Source organism: Asterias amurensis, chromosome 17 (assembly GCF_032118995.1).
Source record: "Asterias amurensis chromosome 17, ASM3211899v1".
NCBI classification, from domain to species: domain Eukaryota; kingdom Metazoa; phylum Echinodermata; class Asteroidea; order Forcipulatida; family Asteriidae; genus Asterias; species Asterias amurensis.
In genome coordinates, this window is record NC_092664.1 from 3,612,214 (window position 1) to 3,631,857 (window position 19,644).

A 19,644-nucleotide genomic window follows, 5' to 3' on the forward strand; every position below is an offset into this window, starting at 1 on the left:
ATAAGTCCAAACTTTTCGTGTTCTCTCAAACTACTTTGAGCTTTAGTGGGATGTTTAGAACTGCGGTCTGGTAATCATTTCAGTTCCAAGAATCAAGTCAGGAAGATTCAAAAAGGCAACGGAAGAGGGAAATTAAAGAAAACTCTTAATGTATCCCGGAATGACGAAGACTAAAAAACCACAGAAGTTTCTGAAGGCTATTATGGCACCAAACGGGCTCAGAGAGTTCCAGAAAGTCCGCTCCCAGAAGTATTCTGACAACTAGACTCCTATCACGTTCATTTATATTTCATACACTATTCGGCCAGGCCCAATAGGGGGCAGATTGGTTTTACTTTACATTTGTTTATTGATTTATTACTTTGTGTTTATTTTTATTTTGATGAATAATGTTATAATTATTACAAAAAAAGAAAAAAAATATTACTCGATAAAATTATTTTTGTTAAAGCCATAAACACTTTCGGTAAACAGTATTGACCAAGTCCCACACTTCGTGTATCACAACTTATATATAAAACAACAAACCTGTGAAAATTTAGGCTCAATCGGTCATCGGAGTCGGGAGAAAATAATGGGAAAACCCACTCTTGTTTCCGCGCGTTTCGCCGTATCATGACATGTGTTTAAAATAAATCCGTAATTCTCGCTAACGAGAATTTATATTGTTTTACCGCTTTCTCAAAAAGTAAAGCATTTCATGGACTAATATTTCAAGAGAAGTCTTTCACCATTACCTTCTGTAAACCCTGTAAATTATTTGTAAATCTGTGAACTTTTTTTGTTTTTTCTGTACCGAAAGGGTCCAATGGCTTTAAAGGAACACGTTGCCTTGGATCGGTCGAGTTGGTCTTTGAAAAGCGTTCTGTAACCGCTTGTTGTAAAATGTATATGGTTAGAAAGATATTGTAAAAGTAGAATACAATGATCTACACAAAGTTGCCTCGAAATTGCGTGGATTTCTTTTTACCCTGTCGTCTAACACGGTCGGCCATTTATGGGAGTCTTTGACCCCCATAAATGGCCGACCGTGATAGTTCGCGACGTAAAAGGAAAACCGTGCAATTTCGAGTGATACTTGTGTGAATTATTATATTCTACTTTTAAAACATCTTTCTAACCATAAGCATTTCATAACAAACGGTTTCAAACGCTTTTAATAGACCAACTCGTCCGATCCAAGGCAAAGTGTTCCTTTAAATTGGTTTGTGTAAGTTTTTTAAATATGTTTTTAAAACATATTTTATTTATTCCCTTTTAAAGGGTGTGCTTCTTAAGAATATTTAAATCGCGTGTTCAATTATGGTAATACTTGTTAGGGGTATCCTCTGCCTCTTCCCGGGCATGGTATGGATTAAAAGCAGTTCACACTACTCTATTACCCGAGGTTGCCCCGGGGAATTGCAGCCGACCTTTTCACACTGTGTGACTGCTCTACCCAAGGTCTGCCCCGGCAAATGGGCATACCCCGGGGAATAGGGATAGTGTGAACGTGCGCCGGAGCAACCATGGGGTAAAACAAGTCTCGGGTCTCCATTGAGCTGTATTCCACGGGGATAAGGGATACTCTCTGCTAAGCGAATACCTGTCTACGCTTAGCAGCTTAGACATGAATCCCTTGGCTGAATTCCAACATAAAAACGCACAAAACTCAAATCTATAGTTTGCAAATATCGCCAAATATATTTCTGTATACTTTTCTTTCTTACACACAAGGGGTAAATCTACCACCAATGTTCAAATAGAATACCAAATATAAAATTTCCAACATCTGATAATAGCTGACAAAACACCACGTGCGGAACCACAGTTAAAGTAATCCCGTATATACACTTCGTATATAACTGTAATAGTATTATGCAAAACAAATTTATTACATATTTAAATAAAACATACTACGCTTCTGAGGTGCTAAGCAAAACTGAAAAGAGGGAGGACAAATTAAGAAGATTTCAGCTGTTGGTTTATCATTATGACAAAGTTATTTTAATTTGAAGAACTGATCAAAAGTTGTAAGAGAAAAGAAAAAACACCAGCGTGGCAACCGTTGAAAACATACAAAAGGGTATTGAGAAATTCTTAAAGCAATATACACATGTACCATTATATTGCTGGCAGTTATATATTTAAACAAAGCCATGACTCCATAGTGGCATTGGAAAACGTACCCACTGTATTCGGTTCTGTTTCGAGACGAATTATTGTGGAGAAAATCCAACATAAAGAATACAACTCTAATTTACATTTGATATCGATACTGAGAATTTTTATCGATACGGATAGTTTTATCAAAACTATTACTTTTAATCGATACATTTTTATTCGTGCTAAGAGTTTTATCGATACCGAGACTTTATGTCGATACCGAGACTCGATATCGATACTTGGACTTGATATCGAAGCTGCGAACAATTACATGTTTACTCTAAAGCTGTTTAATCTACCAAACCAGAAAACATATTTAAAAATATGAACTTTATCAAACTTTCATTCCAAAACTACAACTTTCACTTCAAATTGTTAATCACATTTTGTTTCAATCCCATACAAATTAAGGGCGTACCCGATATGTTTTAACACAATGCTAACAAACTTCGTGTGAAACGACAGTGTGTAGCCTACATGTTCTAAAATCCTTGCGAAATTATCTCAGACAAAGCAAAATGAAAACCAGTGGCATATGAAAAAGTAACCAACATTCGCTCAAAAACACCACAAAAGAGTAATGAAGGAGATTTAAACCTTCTATCTAAACAAGATGATAACCAAACTGTTATCTTTCCACACAGGTGTGCACAACACCACAATGAAAATGCATTCTATAGAGAGAGTGGACTCTGTTAATCTATTCCTACCTCCATGGTTCAATGAAAGAATAACACAGTTAAACCAACTTCCGTCTTATTTCGCTAAATCACCAGTAAAATTACGAGTCATTACAATCGAGACAAACAAAATAGCCAGGCATGTACAACGTGCCCTTCATCGCTGCTAATAAATTTATAAATCCAGCACATTTCAAAATATGAACTAATATAAACTGAAAAACATGAAAGTAGCATAATCAAAGCGTCTAATTTGAAAGGTGATACAAATTATTTCATAATCCGCATCATCAGCATTCTTTTAACTTGGTGTTATTGTTAGAATAATACTCTTGTTTTTTTTTTACACACAAATGGAAACTTCACGTGTCAGTAGATATGGTGAAGGTAATTGTGGTAGAACTGGTGCATTACTTTGCTAGAACAAAATTTGAAGTCGTCTTTAAATTTTGGAATGAGCATGTACCCCATCTGAATGAACACAAACTATTGATCCTCACATTTCATTTGTTGTTTTGTTGTTGTGTTGTTTTTATAGAAGATGCCCAAAAAATGGTTAGTGGCCTGACGTTTTGACTCTAATACAGTATCTTTCTCTGAGATTACCAAAACACAATAATGTTACATTTGGGGGGGGGGGGGGGGGTACACGATGCCACATTTCAACAAAGACGTTTTTGGTAGCATAAACCGAAATGTACTAGGCTCAATTTCACAGAGCTGCTTAGGCAGAAAACACCGTATTGCTCAACATGTTTCTGCTTAGCACAAAGAAGCAAGATACCAGTGACATTTTGTGCATGGTAACCTGGTAAGCTGGTAACCTTATTCTAAGCATACTTTTGCTGTGCTTAGCAACTTGTTATACTTAAGCAGCTCCATGAAATTGGGCCCATGTGAAATTCGGCTCTGTACATGATTATTTTTGACCAATTATACTATACATGTAGGTAATTTTAATTGATAGGTAGTTTCAAACAGCTCATTCTAATTTCCATAGAAGATCCCACAAATATCACTCCTCTAAAACATCAATTATGGTCAAATTGTTAATTAACGTCTTGACCCTTTCCCTAGATTGCTAACCGACCTTATCCGCTATTCTTGTTTCACAAGGAAATGACAAGCATTTAAGATGTCAAGTTCTGACCATGAATTCTGTTTAAATTAAGTTTACCATGCAACTCTATTAAAATATTGGTGACCTAGACCTAATTATGTAGAGCTGCTTAACCAGCAAAGTATTGCTTTACGAATTTCCTGCTAAGCAAAACAAGATAGAATACCAGTCACAAATTGAACATGTGAGATAGCATTTGGTAAGCATGCTGTTGTGCTTAGCTACTCTAGGTGCTTAAGCAGCTCTATGAAATTGTTCCCTGTGCCTAATTTTGAAAAGCTGCTTAAGCATACATTGCTTAACAAACTTCTGCTAAGCATAAATGAACAGGATACCAGTAAGTCACAAATTGTGCATGTCGAATGTCATTTCGGGTGGTAATCTTATTCTGGTAAGCATACTTTTCTTGTGCCTCGCAATGAAATTGGGCCCTGGGCCTAATTTGGTTAAGCTGCCTATAGTGGCAAAATACAACTTAACAAGTTCTGATACTGAGCTGATACCAGTCACAAATTGTTTGAGTCAAATGTTATTTTGGCTGGTAACCTTATTCTGGTAAGCATACTTTTCTTATGTTTGCTACCTTTTGTACTTAAGCAGCTCTATGAAATCGGGCCCTGTAGTTACATGTACATTTTAGGTGTGCATCCAAGAAACACTTTTAATCAGAACAAACAGAGAGCATAAGAATAGATATTTTAAATCAATTGAGGTTAAACAAAGAAAAACAGATGAGAGTGGCGTTCAAACCAAAGACCACTGGAAACATGCCAGTGCTCTCCCAATGAGCTATAAGGAGTTGGTTATAGCACTGGCAGGTTGTTGTTTCAAATCCCACTCTAATTAATACGTCTTTGTTCAACCCCAACAACTTGAATACTTGTGTAATTATTATGAACTTGCAACTTCACATCAGAAATATACTATAATAACACAACAAAACCTTAAACTTTGCAGTGTAAACAAAACAAATATTTTCTTTCAGAATTGTACATTTTCTTCGCCAACGATATTGCCTTGTAAATAGTAGGATCCTGTTAGATTTACTATGTCTTTCTGTTAACAAGCTGAATAAAGTACCAAAAACACGCCACTTGCTAAATTGTGTGTGCAATCTTACTTCACAGTTTAATTATTACTCTTTGTCAAAGATGTCTAACTCTGAAAGTCACTGATGACTGTAAAGCTACTTGTTAAGAACCTCAAAACCTTTATCTTTCTAAAAATACACATTTCAATATACATAAAAACACAATTTGATTGTGTTTATTTGAAGAATTTACAAGAACGCATAACTCTTTAGTAGTACAATAACTGTGATATAAAACATGTACATAAAAACTCTTTCCCCACTCTGTCAGTTCAATCTGCAAGGTACGTATTCTAAACCTCTCAATATTATTTCTACACACCGCAAATTTAAAATATAAATCTTCTCTCCACACAAACGAGTATATAAACATTTCTTTCAATGGTGAAATATACTGACATTTACTATAAGTATCTATAGAAAAATGTGTTATACTTTATTTATTCTGTAAAGATATACGAAGTTAGTTCCTGATTATACTTGCAAAGGTGGGTCCTCTACCGGGCCCAATTTCATAGAACTGCTAAGCACACAAAAGAATGCCTAGCATGAAATTTCTCCCTTGATAAAAACAGGATTACCAACCAAATTCAAATTTGTTGCATATTGCTTGTTGATGGAATTCAGCTATTGTTTGCTTGTCCTGAAGATCGGGTTGAAATTCGGTTGGCAATACTGTTTTTATAAAGGAATAAATCTCATGCTAAGCAAATTTTTGTGCTTAGCAGCTCTATGAACATGGACCCAGGTATGTTCACAAAGCTGCTGAAGTTGAACTGATCAATGTTGTTTAAGTTTGGAGGCAGGTGAAACAAGTTACAACTGTCAACCATGATCAAAAGTAAAGTGAGAGCTGCCAATTAGAAAACATTAGCCTTTTCGAAGTATGGTGGACACAATACTATGATACTATTTGGTTAAGATAAATTTTCCTGTATACACCCAAACCAAACTGTGCGCTCCTAACATGGCCACCATACCTCAAAAAGGCTAGTTGTCTTGTCACGAGTGTCAAGTTCACATTTTGTGCATTGTGTTTATAATCTGTTATACAAACATTTCTAATCCAAATTGTCATAAAATAACTCCCTTGAAAAAAAAAATCACAATCAGTTGTAGTGTGACAATAGTATTTTTAGATTCAAAGCTGAAGTGATACATGCACATTCCAAAGTTGATTCCAAATGATATCAGGTTTTGTGTATTTCAAACATTGTTTTCCCTGATGATACTTTCCTGATGGACATTGTACACGAACATCACACATTCTCATTAATATTCTGTGTACAAATATTTTAAATGTTTCACAAATCAAACAAAAATGAGAGATGTTTTGATGGATTTGTTGAAGTTTGAAAAGGAAGTGCATATAAAGACTGTTCCAAATGACACTATCGAGTGAACTACCAACAAAAAAAACAAATGATTTGCATTTTTGTTCCCATGAAATAAAATAGTGATTTTTTTTTAAACATCATTTACAGTTTCACAACTTTCTTTAAGGTAGTACGTCACTATACAAATGAAATAGAACATAATCATGTTCCCTTTAAGCGCCATCAAAGTGATTTTGTCAATATTTCTTGGTTATTGCTGTTGCTTTTTGGTTTTGATAACAGAAGTTTTGTCAAACAAAACCTACATACTTTGAGCAGTTGCGTTGATATCTTCCATTTGGTATAAGTCACCACTCTCACTAGCACTGTCTGTCTTATCAGATGAGCCAGTTGGACTGAGTGGCTGATGAGAGTCGTCGATAATCAGATCTCCTTGATCTAGGTCCGACAACGCCTCATGACCAGTCAGGTCCTCCTTGGGTAGTGGCAGCTTGCCTTCTCGCTCCAGGGTCATCCGGTGACCTCTGGAGCGCAGATGCTTGGCAAGATGACCTGGTATCCGAAACGCGATTTGGCATTCCTTGCACTTAAACGGGCGCGGGTCCGTATCATCAGCTGAAGATGGTAATTCCACAGCGTCCACTTTAGAGAGATGCTCTTGAGATCGTTCATGTTTGGCCAACATGATCCGCGTTGGGAACGACTGTACACACTCTGGACAAGAGAAAGAGTTTTCTTCAAGGTGGACACGCATATGGATCCGAAGCTGACTTGGTTTCATGAAAATCTTATTGCAGCTTGAGCACTTGTGATTCCCAACATGTACAGGTGAGAATGGCTCTTCCGGTGCCTCGCCAATTAGTGAATCACCACTGGGTGAGCTTTCATACTGTGGTTGATGAGACACCCAATGGTGCTGAGATTTGGATTGTGAAACAGGTGGCACAAATGGACCGGGTGAAGTTCGCTTCTCATCTTGTGGGGGAAAAGTTATTGTTGATTGAACTGTGGGCGTCCTTACTTGAGAGAGAATCGTGGGCGGCAACTGCATCATCTTTGAAGGTAACATTGGGGAAACCAAAGGGGGGTGCATTGGCAAAGAACTACTGAAAGACACTCCTTGATTGGCGATGGGTAACTTTGGAGAAGCTAATGATGGTGGCAAAAAGGGTGACACGAATTGGGCCTTAGCGCTGTCTTGTTGCGAGGGGGTTAAAGAGGGTCTTGCCAACAGCAGCTGTTTGATTGCACTACATGTAAAGGTAACAGATTCAGGCATCCAGGAGGGAAAGGACTGTGGACGGTTTCCTGTGTTATTGATACTACCTGATACCATGAACCCTTGCCTTTTCTCGGCAGCAACTGGTCGTTTCTTTTGGCAGTGTTCATCTTCGTCATCTGAAATGGCCTCAACATACATAGGCAATGTACTGTGCTTGACTGGCTCAAAACTACTGATTGACTGGTGTGCAAGAGCAGCACTTGGATGACCTCTCGGTGAGGTTTGTGATTTCATTTGTTGTGTGGGTGACTGAATATGCAGTGGTCGTCCAAGGTTGAGGCTTGAGGTGTCTGATGGTCGAGTGATCTCTTGAATAGTAGGGAGGCCATGAGGTGCAATTGTTCTCTGCTGATGAGGATATGGCATAAAGCTGCTTGGGAAGGCTGGGTTACCTCCAGGGGCGATCTGTAAATCACTAGAAACCGCATGCTGGGGAAATATTGGAGAATGTTTGTTTTGCATGGTGTGCATTGGCTTCACTCCAACAGCTTCTTGAGGTGTGTTGCTTGACTTGCCTTGAGAAGGTGTTACAAATGGGAAATGGGAGGATATTTCAGAAAAGTTATTCAAAGTTTGTGTAGGATTCGTCGAGTGCTCAATTCGTGATTGCATCTCTGAGGTAGATGGGGATGACGAAGCCTTTTCAGAGAATTTAGTATGCACAGATGTCATTGCTGCCGAATTAGGCTTCTCATAAAGCTGCCTTGCTGACAAGATATTGTCAAAGCTTGAAACAGGCTGACTTAAGGGTCTTGGGGAAGGCAATGTCTCAATTACTCTGTCACTGCTACTTCCAGTTTTTGCCTTGAAGCTGAGGTCTTCTTGTACAGTTGTTGACAGTCTATATTGACTTGCTGTTGAAGGTGACTTTGTCAACACAATGTGGCCATATTTGTCTAGAACTGGAGGATCTGGTGGAGTTTGGACCGGTCTTGGGCGTTGTGCAGGCTGAGAAATGAGGGTACCTGGATACAGTAAAGGCAGCTGTGACATGTCAAATCTAAAGCTACTCTCTTGGACTTTGGTATCCTCTGATTTCCCAAATGAAGCTGTCTGAGCCTTCTGAGCCTTTTCAAGACTAAGCTGATGCCTGTTTGTCAAATGTCGGCTCAACTTTCCAACAACCTCTGAACGGGAAAGTTTCACTGGTTGCTTTTCATCAACATTTTCTTTTGATGCTGAGGAAACAGTGCTGGGGATTGAGCCAGTAGAATCTCGCCTGGGCCTGTCTTGGTTGTCGCTGTGCACTTTCTTCATGTCTTCCGGATGGCACTGGTGCCACACTAAAGGTCTCCCTTGGCTATCTGAAGGTTCACGCATCTCTTGGATATTGGGAACAGAGCTGTAGCGTTCTCTTGGTGGCACTGTAGTGTTTATTGGGACAGCGCTTTCGGAGTGAGTTTCAGATATGTCATCATCCTCATCATCCTCGTCATCTTCATCCGATGTGTCACCATCTGCAGAGTCAGTATCCTCGTCATCAGCATCTGAAAATTGATGCTCCATGCAACTTTCATCCATTGGTGAGAGACCATTCTTTATACACTTTTTGCTATGCGCTTTTGACTTCATGTGTTTTGTGAGGTTACCTTTCGTCTTGAAAGCAAAGTTGCAAATGTGGCATTGATACGGTCTCATATCAGTGTGAGTGCGGATGTGCTTCTTCAACATGCTGGGTTTTTTGCATCGGATGCCACATTCTTCACAGACGTACTTGCCACGGCCTCGACCACGGACATAAACATAATCCTCGTTAGATTTATATCCACCAGCAAATATCTGAATACGGCTTGGTTCATGGTCAGAACCATCTTTTGGTTTTTTGTCTTTAACTTTGAGCAAATTACTGTCAATAGTAGCTTTCTCTAGTGAAGATCCAGCATCAAAAGGTCGGTTTGATCCACTATCCAATTCCTGCTTCTGTTGCGCTTCCACCAACGTTTGACTTTCAGATTTCTTGATGGCTGATTCAGGCTTCCATCCAGCAGAGTCGGTCACTATACCACACTGTGGTGGAGATATACTTGTTGTGACATAGTAAAAACGAGGCTTTTTATTTCGGCCAGAATCGTACAAACCGAGATGAGCTTTCCAAGAGATTCCAAGCGGATGTGAAAAGTCTCCACTAGGTCTCCAGTTTGAATACATGGATACCTTTCTGTTTGGTCCTTGTTGAACAAACATGGGTTGTGGCCGTTTAACACAGCAAAATGTTGTCTGTGTGACCTTGGGGTTTCGTGCTGTACTGCGTGACAACGGTGGCAACTTGATTCTCTGTTTTAGCGCAGAATTTGTCTTCACAAGACTCAAATTATACTTTTCGTACTTGTTCTGGGAGTTGTGTTTCTGTGGTTGGACACGCTTGTATCTGGGTGAAAGACTGGTACTTAGCGTTGGCTGTTCTCCAGGAGGCTGAAAGCTCGCCATAGGACTTCTCAAGGGTGAAACTAATGCACTTGAGGCTGCACTAGGAGTTGAAGGAGAAAACATAGATTGTGGACCTGGGAAACCAGTCGGAGGTTGTGTTGAAGATGGAGATGGAATGATGAAATATTGAGTTGAACCACTCTTAGATCCTGGCGTAGGGGTTGCAATGGGTCCTATCATCATTGTTCCTTGTGTGGATGTGATCAAGCTTTCAACTTTCCCACCTGCATTGTGAAAAGCATGAGCCATCAATCTCCCTAGTTCACGTGCCGACTCTACGGGAGTGCTGGGTGTATTTGCTTTCATAGGAGATGCTAGTTTCATCACCGACTCTGCAATGGAGAGTGCTTCTGGTGTCAGCAAACTTTTGGGATCAATTTGTAGAAGAGGTTTTGGAGAATCAGTACCACCAGGAGATTTTACACGTGATGTCAAGGGGGACTTCAGGTCTAATGTTAAATGGCGTCTAGAAGCAGGAACTGACGGTATGGTTGTACTGTTTTGTTTGCTGCCATCATTCCGTGGTGATCTCGGACTCCGAGTGTTCCTATCTAGCTTCATCTTTTTCGGCTCAGGAGATGCCATCTCTCTTTGCTGGCTAATAATATTGGGGCTTGTTATGGTAGGTGGCATTTGAGATTCCTGCTTTAAAGGACTTTCACTGTATCTAGGACTACCTCCACGATGTACTGAACCACTTTTAGATGATGAGACTGGCAAGAAATGAGACACTTGTTCAGTTTCACTCACATGGCTTCTATTCTCCATATCTCCTGGACTGAGTCTTGGTGCATATGACGAACTGTGTGCAACTGCTGCAAGTAATTGCATAGCGATGGGTGCTGCATTATCAGAATCTGGGGTCACCTTTCCCTTCAGAGATTTGGTAGGATCCTCTTTTGGCCAGGGGGACTTCACCCTTTCAGTATGTCTCTCAGGATCAACAAATGCTTCAGTCATGGAGAAACTCCGCTTCCTGTTTCCAGCCAAAGAGGATAAATTTGGAGAAAGGTTGGGCTTTTTTGAAGCTACTGCCAGTAGATGTAATCCTTGACTTGCTGGTGACGCTGCCCCTGGACTTCTTGTTGAGATAGGGTACTTGTATGGCCATGGAAACCCTGCGAATTGTTTCTCTCTGGGTTGGTTAACTTCAAGCTTCAGCTCTATATTGGTTGGTTCGCCCTTACTCTGCATTCTAGTATGCTGAATAACAGACACCTCTGAGGTGGACGGCGGTATATAAACACTTGATACTGATCCTCCACTCTGTTGATTCACTGATGTACTTTGACCAGGAATTTGATTCTGGAGCATTGAATAATTAGACAGATGACAAGCATCTGATGTCAAAACGCCAGCAACTGAGGATAGAGGACTAGAGTAGTGATTAGTTTGACTCTGAGAAGATGCCATGTGGCTTGGAACTGATGTGACACTTCTCTGCTTGGATGTCATATGGCTTGGCAATGATGTCATGTGACTCGGAATACCCATCATCTGACTTGTATTTGACATCATCGGACTAGGTAATGACGTTGTATTACTTGGCAGAGATGTCATACGACTGGGAACAGTTGACATGTGTCTTGGCATTGAAGGACTTGACACAGAAGTCATGTGACTGTGACCGGGTGACATGCGGCTCTGCAATGTCATCATATGGCCCGGAACTAACGTCAAGTGACTTTGTCCAGAAATTGAATGGCTCGGCATTGATGTCAAGCTAGATGTAGTTGCCGTGAGAGGGTGTGATGGACTTGGTTGTGAAGTCACATGTCCTGGAAAAGATGCATAGTGAGAACCATGAGGACTAGCAGCAACATGTTTGTCAAGACCCTTCTGAACATCTGCGGGTGTTAAAGATGAAGCAAGATTTGTCACAGGGTGTTTAACATTGCTTGTGGCCAGTGGTGATACTGCAGTGGGAATGTCCTTGATTTTTCTGGCTCGTCGTTTTGGAGAAGAGGGTCCCATAGGCAGGTGCCCACCAAGTGCTTCACTTTCGGATTTGTATTTCCTTCTGTGACCTCTCAACTCGGAGATCCTTTGGGAGACATTAACATCTTCGGTTGTAGGAAATGATATAGGCTGTCTTTGATTCTGCATCTGTGGCCCAATCTTTTGCTGTTGGAGAGAACCACGCAGCTGGGTCATGGCAGAGTCTCCACCCTGCGGTACTGGCCAAGACGTTCCCTGGAAAAATTTCATCATTGGAGAGCCTGGTTCAACTTTGAATTCTCCTGAAACATGAACAGGAGACTGCTGCGCAATCTGTGCTAATCTGTGAGGTCTGTCTTTCATTAAGAGGTCTTTGATGGGATTACTATTGTCTCCAAGATTCCCAGATGAATGGACTAGAGTGTCTAGCTTTGCTGTTTGTAATTCTGGATGTCTTGGATTCTGCTGTTGGGATTTCAATACCTTTTCCAGCAGGTTTCCTTCTCCTGGCAAAGGATAATCGGCCAGAGGTGAATGAGTGAAACGAGATTGGTATTGGAGTTCAGATGAGGAGTCCCTCTTATGATGTGTAGGAGAATTTAATGTAGTGTACTCCGAGTAAATTGAAGAAGGTACACTTCTTGCATCTGTAGTCTTTTTCTCATTGATATGTAATGGGTCCATTGCGAAGTCCATCCTTGGTGAGTTGTTTTCACTATCCCTCCGAGAAACACTAGTGCGGCGTGGCTTTACGGATTCAAGGTCGGCATTGTCCACAATAGCTCGGTTTTGAGAAATAAGAAGCTGAATCCGCTCCTGCAGAGACTCTTTGGACACACCTTTATTTTGGCTTGAACCGTTGCTTGTATCACCAACACTAGGGTTGCCTGCCTCTCCTTCAAGAGCCATGGTCAGAGAGTCTTCAGGAATACCCTGCACAGGAATCTGCACGTGATACTGACCGCCTGACTTGACGATGTTAAACCCTGTGATCGGAATGAATTTACCAGAGGTTGTTGTCGATGCCTCGTTTGGCTGGGATGCAGGAGTTGCTCCTGGAGTTCCATGTTGAGGGTTCAGGACAGGTATGGCCCGTCTTGTTTCCATATCGATTCGAAAACCAGCAAGCTCTCCAGGTAGTAGTGTCTTCAAGAGCTGGCTTGAGGAAGCCCCTGATGCTGACATCACTACTTCCTCATCAGGTCTACTTCCGGAAACACCCTGAAAATCTTGTTGTGAAGGTTCAACAACAGATGCAAATGAATTGTGAGATGACTTTGATATCTGGTCAGGGATCAATGTACTCAGAAGTGGCATTTCCTTTTTGATATTAGCTGTTGGTAGTACTGAATTTGGGGTAGGAACCAAACTGTTGGAATGTCTTAACATGGTTTCCATGCTACTTTGGCTGTCTGCTTGATGCCTAGGAACATCTGGTACTGCAGCATGGCTCCTATGTACTTGCATCATGGGAATGTTAAATTGATTGGTATTTGAGTCTGTCAGTGATGTCATTTGTTCCGTCTCTGACCGTGGCTTAGAGCCAACTTGCACTTGGTTAGTAGCGTGTGAACACTTGTCTGTCAATTCCGTTTGACAGGTGGTTGCATCACAAGCTGCTACTTCATCTTCGCTTTCAGTTTCTTCTGAATCATCTTCATCAAGGTCCACCGGTGAGAGCTTAGATAGGTCATCAGAGTTTGGAGTCATTCCTGCCTTTATAGCATGTGCATGGGTTTTGCAGTGCTTGTAAAGGTTGCTTTTTGTCTTAAAGGAGAACCCACAAGGTAAACAGGGATAAGGACGCTCCCCAGTGTGGGACCTGATATGCTTCTTCAAGACGCTAGGCTTGGTGCACCTGCGTCCACAGAAATGGCAAACATGCCGTCCCAGTTTCTTACAACATTTCTGTGCATCTTTGGCAGTGGTGTCCTCAGCAGTATCTGAAGCATTACTTCTCGTGCTGGACTTCCTTGTGCGATTGTGACTGAAAGTGACAGGGTCTTGAGTGCTTGGTGCTGTATAAACAAGTTTCAAACCTTGTTCTTCTAGAGAGTCAGAGTGCAGTTGATATTTCACTACGCCTTTATCTGATTCACTGATTTTCGTTGAGCTTCTTTTGTTAAAGCCAGCATGTGCACTCTGGGAAACCATGCGATTTGAACTGGTCACTGTTGGCACCCTACCAGGAACTGTGTCTCCACAAGTGGGCGTAAAGCTCATCGTGTTTAGTTCAACATCAGTTATTTGCAATAAAGCCTCAAGAGCTTGTTGCTTTGAGACCGTGTCCTGTTTAGAAGGCAGTCCCTCGGACACTGAGCGCTGCCTACGCTGCCCAATATCTGCGCTAATCTTTGGAAATCTAACAAGTGTTTCAGCACTTTCCCTTTTGACTGACTGATACTGTGGAATCAAGTTTTTTTGTTCTGGTGACGTCTGCAATGTTAGTACCTCAACCTCTGTTTGACTTGTCTGAACGCAGCTCTCAGGTGCCTTCACTGGAGATACTGGGCTCTTTTTAGGACTGTCAGAACCTTTCCTGGAGCTACTTTCAGTGTCTTTTGACTTGTCCTGGACGTCTTTTTTGACTTTGGTTGCTCTCTTGAGACTTCTCTCCTTGATCATATCATACTTGTTTTTGTAAATGTCCAAGTCAAAGATACTGCTATCGAACCCGATGTCTTCCCCCGACGGTGGGGACTTGAGTTCTGTATCCTCGGACACCTGCTCCTTGTTATTGTTTTGATTTAGACTTGAAGGGCCGTCATTAACAATAGGGATCTTTGGAGACTGCTTTGCTTGAAGAGATTTGACAATGCGCTTGTTGCGTATTTTCTTGGCGATTTTCACTTTCATGGCACTCTTGTAACGATGCTGTTTCTTGGTAGCTCTGTGCTTGCCCTTTTCAGTGGTAGATGGCATGGCAGGTTGTGTAGAGGTCTTGGCCAATGCTTCTTCATCTGTAAATGGAAAATACAGAAGGAAAATGTCATTTATTTTGTAACATTGCCATTTTGCAAGTTTACATGGACCCTTTCTCTATGCATGAACCTGGTGCAAGAATATGTGTAGCACGTGTCACATGTAGGTGAACAACCTCAGACAATTAACAAACTTTAACTGTATGGATGGAGAATGATCAGATACCAGCAATAGAAAATGCTGAACACAATTACATGTACACATGTATAGTACATAAACAGTATGATCATGTACATTCATGTACAGATCAGAAACTTTTCCGCTTTAGAATGTGCCTACAAGGGCAGGTCATTTCCATTTTGCAAAGGGCACTTCCATTGGAAAATCTTAGAGTCTATGGCAAACTTTCGGAGGGGCACCAAGTCCAAGACCAGGGCAACAGAAGCCATGAGCTCTGTGGACTCCATGGACTTCCAGTCAGAGTTTAATGCATTAACCAATATCACTGTAAACAAATTGAAAGAACACATTTGTGGAAAACTTGCAGCATAGTGAAATGACAAGCTAACTGGTTAGCTAGTAGCCACTAAAACAGTTATGGGCAAACCCTCCGTATGTACTCGTTTCTTGCACCTTTTCCTGTCATTTTGACATGTTGAACTTGTGCTGTGACTGGTATTAGCAAAGCCCTAAATTTTGACCCAAGGTGAGATTTTAGTTTTGTACAACTCAAGAATGTTTGCTTTCATTTGATACCGAATTTTAGATACTTGTTAGGTGTTCGGGATACAGCCCGAACACCTCTCATTTTTGTTCGGTTAAAAGAAAATCTCTTTTATATAAATCTCTATGCGATGAAACAATTATTTCAAGATAACAGTTAAGTTGTTGGAACCTACATGTACATGTAGGTGACTGTAATGTGTCTCCCCACATTGCTATTTGTTATGACCAAAAATAGCCTAATACCTTATTTTGCTCATTTATAATAACAAAGTCTTAGTCATCATCTTTTTGCACAAACACCAATCTCGTGGGAAAATTTGTCCAACTTTGACAAGTCAAGTTTAGGGCGTTAACTAAAGCCATTCATGCTCTCTAGCTTTCACAATCCTTCCCCTGGCAGGGTAAGAAGTGACATGACATGTGTTTAATTGCAATCAGGTGGATCGGAATACTAAATTCAATTTTTTCCAAACATACATGTATTGAATTGTAGGCACTGAGTACACGTAGTATGTAATGTACATATACAACTGTACTTCCCATGTAATGTGTGTTTGTTTTGTCTTTTTCATAAAAAATGCGAAGTAGAAAAGGAAACTAATGTTTGTAGAATTTTTCGAGAGATCTTTCACCAAGCAAGGAACAAGCAACTCTGCTATCACAAAAACAAGGCTTTTCAAAATCACGGCTTCGGCTTTGGATTTGGCATCAGGCTCCGTCCTCTTGTCTAAAGCCTTGAGCGCGTATGCAAAAGCACGTGAAAATTGTCAAAACAACCGCATCTGGAGCCAAAGCCATGGATTTAAAAGGGCTATACATGTAGACTGCAAGTGCTAGTGGGTATTTCTGTTCTGACCCAACTTAAGAATTCTCCCAACTTTAGTTTGGACCCAAGTGTTACTTGGGACAACCATGCTATAGCTGGGATCCAAAGATTGTCACCAAACAAGGAACTAGTGAGCCCAACTAGAGCTGTGATCAAAAATACTGTGACCAAGCAAGGAACCACTGTAGAATTTTCCTAACTGTTGTTGGGCAGCCCAACTACAGCTGGGATCCAAAGATTGTCATAGTCCCAGTCCCAACTATGCAGTACAATGTAGGCCGTACCAGCTGTCACACATTAAAGTTAGGACTAGGGCATAAGAACTTGAAGGCGCACTGGCCTATGTACGCGACCCGGCATGCACGCAGGCTGCCATTTTCTAAGTTGAACAAACAGGCATTGCTTAGTGTTTGTGCAGCCATTTTGTAAGTTGACAAAACAGCATCGCGTCAGCGTTCAACAAACACAAATTCCAACGTGTACTTCATATTCAATGCGCGTAGCATCACTAGTGCGCCCTCTACATGGCTAGTTCTTATATATATAACTCTATGGACTAGGGTCAACTCTTTGGGACAATTCATAAATTGGGCCGGAGCATTTCTTGCTCCTTGGGTGGCTAGAGGCAGACTTTGCATACATCTGACACACATTGCTAAGGGTACACGAGGGAAAAACAATTGACTTATCATTACTTTTGCCATTGGCAGGGTTGCGAATCATACATAGCCTGTAACTGACAAAAATGTCAAACTCCCTTGGAAACATCACAGTAGAAAAGAAAGTTCCTCCCCTTTTTGCAACCCCTTGAGTTATAGACTTCAGGGAGCTTTTGCGAAAAATATCGTGCCAAGCGCTAGAATGAGGAGTAAATCAAAGAGTAGCTTTCTAATGATTTTGGTTTTACCCATACACCGATTTGTGTTAGCACTGTACACACAGTATACTCAAGTACTTTCCCGAGCCCTGTCAAACAAAAAATGACACGCATACATGTACTACTCGGGTGGGATTCGAACCCACGACCCTGCAATTCTAGAGCAGTGTCTTACCAAGTAGACCACTTGCCCGGTAGCTAGAGGTAATTTAATCTCAAATGCAAATTTCCATCTATTAAAAGAGAAGTACTACCGTACTGTATTCCACAGGGATAAGAGGGACATTGTAATGTGAAAATGGCTATTTGTCAAATACCAATTACTGTATGCCCCTACCAGAGTAAGCCTATCAAGAAACTCACCTTGTTTACTGGTATCAGTGCTGCCACCATCACGGATCAATTGTTCAACCTCCTCACGTTGCTCTGTAACAAAAAAATATTGACACAATTTCAATCACAGAAACCCAAAGTTAAAACAAAGATTTCATATAACCACTATGTGGAAATTTGTGAGCCCCTGTAAATTGTTGTACTGAAACTCATGTACATGTGTATTTAAAAAAAACTACAAAGAATGGCTCAACAGAGTTCTTCACAAGGGCTAAAAACAAAACTTTTACAGTTTTACTTTGGAAAAAAAGTTCCTATAAAAAAAATATTCTAACCAAGGAGATTTTGACCCAAGCACAGTCTTTCTCAAAGGTGTAAACAAAACTTTAAACTCGGCCAAGCAATCACCTGTGAGTGCAAATGGGACTGACACTTCCTTCAAGCAACAGGTGTACGTGCCTTAACACAAGTGCGTACACCTTACTACATGTAGGATGTACGAACTTTAATCTTTAGGCCTACCAAATTTAATATCAATTTACAAATCCTCATATACAACTGTAAAGAACGACAAACGCAATTCATAATTACATCATCAAATTACATTGTAATGCATTTAGTAGGGCCTACACACACCACTGCAGCTACCACCAGTGCAGGAGTAGCTATCACACAAAAAAACGATCGTGCCTAATTACCTTCTGAGGCACAATCAAAGATCAGCAGTACAAATACATGTATCATGTATCTGTGGTCAATTTAAAATGTAAACCTGCTACATGTACATTGTACATATTATCCATGTACTAGACAAGTTTTAGAATTGAACAGACTAATAAATGACCTGCAAACAAACAGACTACTGTACACACAAACACAATGATCAATGGACATCAAACAGTTCTGCCAATTCACAATCTACATTGTATTAGCTGTAACACACATGCAGGCTTTCCAGGAAAAAGAGTGGAATTTCACCACCTTTTCGCTTTAACAAAAACAGCTACACAGTATGATACAATGGGGCACATCCTGTAAACACTTTCTCTTCAACATGGCCCATATATTAAAAAACAATTTTATAAAACACTCACTTTACAACATGAACGCAGACTGTTGGCATAAATCAAAGAATGGAAAAAACACCAGGCTGACACTCCACTAAGTAAACAGCTCATCCCAGTTTGACGTCTCTACCGACTAAAGTTTGAGTCACACAACCAACACGACATCCCCCGTACCTTACGACCAACGAGACAGCATCAAAGTAAATACACTCTCAAAAGAGTCACTCAACCAAACATTCACAAACTATGGAGTCAGAGTGTGTAACCGTCCAGTCAAGTTCACCCAGTACAACTGTGCACCCAGAGCAGACGGCACCCTTTTACTCCTTGCACATCTGGAGTGGCAAGTTAAACTGTTGGGAAGGCTCAAATGTCATGCCAGGGAGAGTTGGCCAGACAGGCTTCCCCTTCTGGGATGTTACCCAGTACATTCATTACAAAAGTGGGTTAGCCTTCAGAGTTCGGTTGCCCTTATCATTTCAGGGGAGAGTTTCCTTCATATATTACTAGTAGTTCCAGGCCCATGAACAGGATTTCAAATTTTCTTTTATGATGCTTATTTTCTATGGGTTAACCTGTTTAAAACACAAATGTTTTGGGATTTTTTACATTACATACCATGTACAATGTACATGTACTGTACATGATGTACAATTGCAAAAGCATGTTCTTTATTTTAATTGTATAAAATGGGCCCTAATTTATCATAAAGTTCTAGAAATGAGACCGAGCACTCTCAAGCCTTAGAAAACCTACAATGGGGTGCTACAAATGTAGCTATATGAACCAAAAAGTTATACTTCCCCGATAATTAAACTTTGCTCTTGAAGGGTCACTCAACAAAATTACAATATAATGAAAATGTAAATTTGTA

The 19,644-nt window shown here is 40.6% G+C and overlaps 1 protein-coding gene across 2 annotated transcripts in view; it reads right to left on the reverse strand.

Moving 5' to 3' along the window:
* Positions 1-1,660: 1,660 nt before the first annotated feature.
* Positions 1,661-19,644, reverse strand: part of LOC139949558 (uncharacterized) — a 30,751-nt gene continuing 12,767 nt past the window's right edge. The window contains exons 1-3 of one of the 2 annotated variants that reach the window (XM_071947948.1): positions 18,798-18,927; positions 17,734-17,796; positions 1,661-14,979 (exon numbers count right to left, since the gene is read on the reverse strand). In XM_071947948.1, the coding sequence (XP_071804049.1) occupies positions 6,674-14,941 (8,268 nt within the window). In that variant the 5' untranslated portion in view covers positions 14,942-14,979; positions 17,734-17,796; positions 18,798-18,927 and the 3' untranslated portion in view covers positions 1,661-6,673. Of the gene's footprint in view, positions 14,980-17,733; positions 17,797-18,797; positions 18,928-19,644 lie in introns of those variants that run through there. The other variant, XM_071947947.1, reaches the window with a different exon arrangement.